At 37.6% G+C, this 8,755-nt stretch overlaps 1 protein-coding gene across 1 annotated transcript in view; it reads right to left on the bottom strand.

The window, feature by feature from the left end:
- Positions 1 to 625: 625 nt before the first annotated feature.
- The window catches only part of ugcg (UDP-glucose ceramide glucosyltransferase), a 33,329-nt gene continuing 25,199 nt past the window's right edge, over positions 626 to 8,755 (bottom strand). Inside the window, exons 4-9 of the mRNA XM_016447314.1 lie at positions 7,664 to 7,765; positions 7,395 to 7,507; positions 6,315 to 6,493; positions 5,285 to 5,371; positions 4,772 to 4,958; positions 626 to 4,257 (exon numbers count right to left, since the gene is read on the bottom strand). Of these exons, the coding sequence (XP_016302800.1) occupies positions 4,087 to 4,257; positions 4,772 to 4,958; positions 5,285 to 5,371; positions 6,315 to 6,493; positions 7,395 to 7,507; positions 7,664 to 7,765 (839 nt within the window). The 3' untranslated portion in view covers positions 626 to 4,086. The remainder of the gene's footprint in view (positions 4,258 to 4,771; positions 4,959 to 5,284; positions 5,372 to 6,314; positions 6,494 to 7,394; positions 7,508 to 7,663; positions 7,766 to 8,755) is intronic.

Genomic DNA, 8,755 nt, shown 5'->3' with positions numbered 1-8,755 from the left:
TCATATCCACTGACCCTCAGTAACTGTTGATTTAATGTAATGTTTAATGCATTTTATGATGTTGGTATCAAAAATAGAATGCATTTCTTTCTCATTGCTTTTTTATATCAATATGATACGTTTAAAACAAGTTAGATTAAAAAAGTAATCCAAAAACTAGTCAGAATACATAGTTTACGTTACTAACTACAGTTTTCATCACGTAATCCATAATCATGGACTACAATTTCGAAGTAATGTGCCCAGCTTTAACAACAGTGCAGTAAATCTTAAACACCAAATGCCTAATTTTTAAGGTCAGGGTTTTTAACACGTACATTATTGTTTATCAGCGTCCATAAAATGAGTTTTCTTCGAACTTCAAATGATATACCAAGTAACAAAGTCATGCCTAGATCCTGTGGATGATTTTGCATTTTAGTTTCAGACATGTGATGTGGTGAATGAATGGTGGCACAGAAACTCAAACACACAGGAAGTCATAGACAGAGGGGCAGGGAGCTGACTTCCATTGCTTTGAAAGAAACTATTGTATTGCTAATGCAGCTAACCACGAACTACTAAAACTACTCTAAACGTAACAATGAGGATCACACACACAACAGATTCGAGCTGAAACACGCACTTCTTATATTGCTTGATAAAGCTTTAATTTCTCTGTAATGACACAGTTTCCAGCTGTGGATTACGCATTCAGCATCGAGAGTACAGTACACAACATCTACAAAATAACACAAAAGTTCAAAAACTGAAGTCTGTCCAGCCATACTTTTACACTGCAGAAAAAAATGAACAAAACTCATAACCAAAAAAAATTTACAACTTGATAAATTGAGCCTTAGGAAGCAGTGTATGCAATGGATATCAACCAGACTTCATAAATAAACTGTACATATTATTTTACAACAAATTAAAAGCTTTTTTCTTACTTTTTGTCAACTTTACAGCACATCAAATAAAAGCGGTGGATCACAACTAGACTTTTTTTCTACTCGGACTGATGACCGTATGGTAAACATGTAATAGTAGTTTCTCTCGGTCGCTTTGAGTCCAAGGCTGTAGTAAAGAAAGATCATTTAAAAGAGTGAAATGTCGCAACTGTAAAGTACTAGCACAGGATATGACACTTAAACTCAAACTGGCTTTGTCTCGAGATATTTTGAGACTGTCCAGGCAGCTCACTACCATATTGTTTCAGATCCTGTAAATGCGGCCCAGTTGATGCAGACTGAATTTCTCAACCGTTCTGCGTTACTTGTTTTAAGTAAATGCATATTTTCTCACGTCCACATGGCACCATACAGGTCACCAGTCTTTCACAAAACATGTTAATCCGACAAACATACAACTGTACACTCATGAAAAAAAAAAGTCCAGTTCCCCACAGAACGTTACGATAATGCAATCCTTTCAGAATTGACTTATCAAAAAAGGCAATATTTCTGCATTCAGCAGCATTCTCTCACAGCCACACGAAGAGGGGAAAAGTCTCAACGGGAAATTTACAGTGCATCGTAAACGTTTCGTAAATGAGGTGTAGTTTCTTTTTGACAATATTTCACATATATATATATATATATCATAAGCAGATATGGCTGAAAGTCAAAGAGAGGAACTTGAAGAACAGTTGCAGAAAATGCCAGCTTTCCCATTCCCTAAAGTTTCTACTGTGGTGTTTCAGGCGTTACCGATAGACGATGAAAAAACGTTATCGTCACATGTTCATGCGAAGGTACATTCGGTTTTATCAATGGTACAGAACTACATCACATCCTTATTCAAAAGCAGAATGAATTTCTTAGTCATTCATAAAACCATTTTTAAGTTATGCCGAAACCATTATTATATAATTGTAGCAAAGAATTCAATGCGATCGTTTATGCAAGAATGGTTTGAACTAATTATTCAATCTATATTATGCAAGAATTGATTAAATTATTCAATCAAATGCAACAGTTTACTAAATAATTATTGGAATAATTCACAAAACCTTGTTTGCATAAACTGACACACCAAACTGAATAATAAAACCGAAATTGTTACCTTCAATTGAATAATTTGTAAAACCAATTCCAATTTACAGAAGAAAAGTTTTACCAATTATTAAATGTAATGGTTTCACATGTAGTTTACGTAAGAATGATTTCACAAAAACTCTGTTCGTGTTTCATGAATGAGGCCCACTGAGGTATGATCAATGCGTAACGGTCAACAAAATCTGAAATGTTAATTATACCACAAATGGACACAGAAATGGGCTTGGAAGCTTGCTTTCGTTTCACAGCCTGAATAGAGTAAAACTAATATATATGATTATTGCTAATTGATTGATCCCCAACTGTTAATACTTCAACTGCCATGTTACGAACAAATGGCATTCATTCCGTGGCCTCATGCACAAAACACAGTTTATTTCCAATAGTCAGCCCAAAGCGTTCAGTAGAACAAAATCAGATGTATTCAAATTAGAAATAATAAACCAACACCAGAACAAACACACAAACAATGAAGGGTTGGCATTGGGCTAAAACAGTGTTTAGTACTTCCTAAATGGCAGCTGATGGAATATGAAGACACATGCACACGGCTTTTTTTCTGAATCACATATTATGGTTTTAAAATAACAACAAGGCTTGAACAGTTCAGGTGAACGAGTAGATTATCTGTTAAACAATACTGCCAGTGCTGGCATGGGTTGCTCACGATCAGCGGCATGATTTATGAACGCATAGAGTCAAGAAATGAGGAAAATGCAGAAAAAGCGATTTAACAACAAACTGGTAGCAGTACAAAACAAAAAAAACAAGCAGTTCCTCAAGACACAACCATGGAAAAAAAGGGGAAGATGGAGAAGAATGTCAATTGTTTCGTGAATACTGTTTGACTGTAAGAGTATTTATGTTAATGGGGAACGAGTAGAGTGCGACTGTCATATTTTGAAATGCATCAGAGTGTAAACGCAAAGGTTTATATAAAATTGAACACGCACTCACTCAAGCCAAATTGTTCAACTAAAAAAAAAAATAAAATGAGTACACTTTAACTTCTCAAATGCTTGACGTCAAGAGAATTTGGTTTAAGGGCTAACTGAAATGGCATCGGATGAAATATTTGGACAATTTATGCACTTACATCCAGTCAAACATCAAGAAAATACTGACAGCTTCTCAAACAAACAGCAGCAGGGCAGGAAATGTGTTTTAGCAAACCCTGATCCTGGTACGAGAGCAACTACTGCAGAGACCGAAGCACGGGAAGATAAAGACCTTGAAGAAAAGCGTTAAAGATGCCAAAATTATAACAATAAAACCGCTTGCTCTTCAAATGGCACTAAATTTCATAAGATATGCGATTAAATCTGCAGATATCATGTTGAGGAGTAAACCTTGTGCTCGAATACTGCAGGGAGAATGCAAAGACTGTACAAGAGTCGTCGACAGTATGCCACAATTCCCTATGTATAACCTCTACCGAAGATATTGCTCTGTCCAGTAAACATAAAATGGACCTGAGTGGATCCGTTTTGAGCATTCAGAAGTCCAAAAATGTATCAAATATGGCAAGAGTGCTGTATGTTGAGAGCAACACTGTGATAAGCAAGTGATCCATTCATGCGCTAGCGCCATTTTAAAAGGCTTCAGTCATTCTCCACCCCACTATTATCGTTAAAAACTGTACTGTTCATCCAACTCATTATAAAATGGATATGTCACGAAATACAGAGCTGTTCAACCACCACTAAACATGTTGCAGGGACCTTTAAAAAAAAAAAAAAAGTTTTTATCAGGGTTACTGATGCCCGCTGAAGTGCCGCCTCCTCGCCAGACATAGTTTCCACACAAGTTCTCTTCTTCAAAACTTTTGGCTCATCTAGAACGAGGTCTGTCAAGAGACCGCACAGGAAAACAAAAAAAGCACCAAGGACATAAATAATCTATTTGCTAAAGTCACAGGTTAAAAACTATCAGAAGTTGGAATAAAACCCAAAACAAAAAAAAGTTGCAGTTCGTTTGTCCATCTGCGCCCACATCTTCTCAGTTCTGTCCATGTACACATCAGTGCATAGTCCCAGGCACACTGTGCCATTTAAACATCCAAGATTTCCTCTGCCGTACCTCCGCAACGCAATCGGTAGCGTCCCGCCCTCCAGCTGATGGTGGGGTCCCAAAGAGCGGACAAGAAAATCTGAATTGTCATGGACTCCCTGATGAACCAGGCCACTGCGTAGTCCAGCTTGGAGAAGGATGGAGGACCGCCCTTTGAGGAAAAAAGGAGAATTACAACAAGAACCGACAAATGCTGCAGTTCAAGATAAAATGGCTTTGAAGAAGCCAAGAAGAGTTGAACATGAAAACCATCTCTTCATGAAATTTCCTCAGAGAGTTGATTGGATGTCAAACAAGAAATCTTTCATTTCTGAGTAGAGTGAGGTTGGGATTGGAATTCAACCCGGAAACAACTGAGCAAGGCTCCATTGAGAATTGAATGGATTGTCAAAAATGGTCCAGAAAGGAGCCAGAGCTTAAGTTTGGGTAACACTTTAGTATAGAGATCAATTCTCACTATTAACTAGTTGCTTATTAGCATGCCTATTAATAACATACTGGCTGTTTATTAGTACTTATAAAGCACATATTCTGCACCTAATACCTAAACTTAACTATTAATAAGCAGCAAATTAAGAATCAAAAGTCGTAGTTAATGGTTTGTTAATAGACCATAAATTGGACCTTAAAATAAAGTGTGAATTTTGCTGTGTATCGTGTCTCACCTGTATTCCTCTCAGCTGGATGTAATCCGAAATGAACCAGGCCAGGCAATGGCACAGGAAAAACACCATGATGTCCCAGCGAAACACATGGTGGGCGGCCCAGCCGATGAGAAGACTGGCCACAAAGCACTCGGAGATGGGCTCGATGATGGTGGCCGGCAGCATGTTGATTCTCAGTTTGGCCCATCTAGCAAGAGCAGATAACAATGAGATGAGCTCAGCAGTTTTTCTGCACCACAAAATGGGAACTAGTACCATCTAAAGCCACAAAAACAACATCATGTGTTACAGTTGGATAGCTTATTCTGACAAACATATCAATCTATTCAAGATATGCTTCTCCGTATTATGATGCAATTTAAAAAGGCAGGAATCCATCAGCAACGCTATAAGAAAATTGCGAACAGCAACAAAAATAACCCAGTCCCATCACTGCACCAGAGGTGGCCCCATCAGGAAAACAGATTGGTTTCACTAGCGGACATAAAAAAGCTGATTGAACAACCGGCGTACCTGATCATGCGAGACTGGAATTGTGCAATGGAGTACGAGCCTGAATTCTGCATGGCTACCTGCGTTGCCATGGAAAATTTCCATCCTCTGCAAGAGAAACACCACATCATTGCACTGGCAAATAAAGGACATTTTAGCCGAGGCTGAGAGATACGATTCTGAACACACATTAAAGGAATATTTTCATTCAAAACTGTCAAGCTATAAATAGACATATTAAATCAAATTTGTGCATACAAATAAATGAACGACATACTAAATGCTACTGTATGACTTCAAATGATTTGATAAGGAAAAGATCAAAACTGAAACAGGTATTCATTAAAAACCTCGACATCTTATAACTGAATATACATGGAAGCGAATTGGATTTCACACGATTAACTGAAATTAAATTTTTTGGCGTTAGTCACACATTAAGTCTATTGCATGGCTTAATACCTTGAATATAACAGTTTGTATGGACCACTTTTATGATACATTTATTATGTTTTTGAAATTGTTGACAGTGTTGTTATAATTAAACTAAGACTAAAACCATAAAAACTGTTATGTGAAAAAAATAAATGTTAACAGAAAGCAAAATGTAAAAAAAAAAATTCAGCTAGTTGTCAAAGCAACATTTTTAAATGTTGCTTAGTTTAGGCGAAGTGCTAAAATAAAGAAAATAGCCTAAAACTCGTAAATAAAATGAATAAAAACTGTACAGACATTAAAAAACGAAAAATGACTAAAATTACTAAAACTTTAAACCTAAAGTGAAAACAAAAATCTAAAAAAACTATAAACTATTAACTAAAACACTGATCGTTGCAGCTTGACAGCCTTCACTTTCATTGTATGGAAAAGAGCAGCGTGAACATTCTGCTAAACATCTTTCGTTTCACAGAAGAAAGAAAGTCAGAGTTTTGGAACATGAGGGTGAGTGAATAACAGAATTATAGTTCATTTTTTCTTTTAAAGACAATGAAAAAATATAACCTATCAAAAGCCATTTTCACTGTACGGATATTTAATGAGACTGGCAAACCTGTCTGCGATGGCCTTGGCCATGAAGTAATCTTCAGCGATGTACTGGGCAAACGCAATCAGCCCGCCCGCTTGGTCCAGGATGTCCTTCCTCATGAGACACGACATTCCCGTGACGCACTTGATTCCTGTTACATTGGCTGAGATGTAGGAACGAGGATGTGACGTTCCAAAATAAACCTGCAGGATTTCACATGGGACAATGTTTACACTTCACATAATTCATCTCGGAAGATTTGATGTATTAACAATCGCATTACGCGTGTAAACACTTCTGACGATTATTTATTAGCAGAATTTAACATGCTAATATATTGCCTTCTAAGTAGGGCTATGCAAAAAATCAAATGCGATTTTCATGCTCATCTCGTCAGTAAAGCCGGTTCTGTGATTAGTAGTAAATCTCCAGCACGTGCTTTCAGATGGAGCGGCATTTACTTTACTACACAGAGCCGTAGTTCGCTGACAAGCTACGCAAAATCGCGTTCATAATCGGCAATGAATCGCATGCGAACTCAGCTTGTCAGCGAACTACGGCTCTGTGTAATAAATGCCGCTCCATCTGAAAGCACGTGCTGGAGATTTACTACTAATCACAGAACCGGCTTTACTGACGAGATGAGCATGAAAATCGCATTCGATTTTTTGCATAGCCCTACTTCTAAGTCTGTTTTTGTAACGTCTATAGCTCATCCGTCACAACAATGTAACATTTATTTGATTGAGAGACCATTAGTGATTAGGTTTTACTTGGAGCTTACAAAAACGTCATAAATAAACCAATATTGTCAGCAGTTAATGAATTTTAATATCGTACTGATTTGCCAAAAGAGCTTTAAAGTTCAGAGGAACAGAGGAACTACAACATATGGTGTCCCATTTCAAGTCTCTACTAGCAACAGAACCACAACTTGTCAGTTTTATTGCAGTGTGACAGGACAGAACAGCACTTCTTCCAATACATAATAGCAATGACGTGTTCACGAGCATCTAATAAAACCAAAGCTTCCCCGAGCCATATCCAGACGACCAACACTGTCCCGACAAAGAATTCAGAAGGTCACTAGTGAAGGCTGCTGACCTGCTCCAATGTGGCGGCAAATCCTTGTCTGTCTGCCACGTAAGGAAGACCGTGAACCAGTCCCACCTTCTCCGTCATCTGATTGGCCATATCAGTGAGAGTGTCTGGCTTCACTGTTGATGTTAGATCATAGTTGTTCAGAGGTGAATCTCATGAAAACATGCCCTGGTCATGTTATTCTTTTTACAGGAAAAAAGTCATAATAAAGAATTGTATTCACTGAAACACTTCCGAGATTTGATTTTAGATGATAATGTGGGCAAACTCACCTCGAATGCCACTGTCACAGATCCAGACGAGTTCGTACCTTGCCCCTTCATAAGCGGGCATGAGGTTATTTATTTTTGGATTGATACCAACTTTCTTACCTCCTAGAACAAGATAAAGAGAAAAAAATGTCAGTAACTACCATTAGGGCTGTAAATGATTGCATTATAGCATCATAAAATCTGGCCATTTTGAAAGAAACAAGTGTGGTTGTCAATTTAATTGTGTTTTTGTTTTGTCAGTTACAGAGGTTTCCGTGAATAATAATATTTCTGATATTAAAGTATATTAGAAAACATCTGAAATCTAAAAATATTTCTCTTTTGGTCTTATAACGGGGACTACATTCTATGTAAGCTGACTGATATCCAGTCCACAATAGTAATAAAATAATGATTATTTCTATGCATTTTTAATACAATCCCCATCCCAGGTCTAGATCAGTTCTGCCTAGGGATGCGCCGATCCGATATTCATATCGGGTATCGGCTCCGATAGTGCCATTTTTCTCGGATCGGTTATCGGTCAGAGAGGGCCGATCCAAATCCAAGATTTATTTTTATTTTTTTCTCGATTGTGCGAATTATTCTGTGTTACTTCTGAAGCCATACATAGCTTAACCCTTTAACGCGTACAATCACACCGGTGTGATCAGTCTTGGCTGGTCCCTGGAGCGTACGATCACACCAGTGAGATTAGAACTTTCAGTGCGTCACGTCATCAACCGCTGAATTTAAAGGGGTCATATGATGCTGCTAAAAAGAACATTATTTTGTGTATTTGGTGTAATGAAATGTGTTTATGCGGTTTAAAGTAAAAAAAAACACATTATTTTCCACATACTGTACATTATTGTTTCTCCTCTATGCCCAACTTTACAGATCTTCTTTATGCACCAAGAGCTTGTAACACTCCAAAGAGAAAGGAAAAAATGAAATTGCATGATATGACCCCTTTAAATCCGCTTTCGTGCTTTGGCTGGCGTGGAGCCAGATCGGATGCGCTGAGCGCTTGTCATATCACAACTATTCAGTGTTTTCAACCATATAATGCTTATTTTAGGTTTCAGACATTTAAATACACATAAGTACTAG

Source organism: Sinocyclocheilus anshuiensis, unplaced genomic scaffold (assembly GCF_001515605.1).
Source record: "Sinocyclocheilus anshuiensis isolate Anshui unplaced genomic scaffold, SAMN03320099.WGS_v1.1 scaffold567, whole genome shotgun sequence".
NCBI classification, from domain to species: Eukaryota; Metazoa; Chordata; class Actinopteri; order Cypriniformes; family Cyprinidae; genus Sinocyclocheilus; species Sinocyclocheilus anshuiensis.
This window is presented reverse-complemented; position numbering and strand designations above follow the sequence as displayed.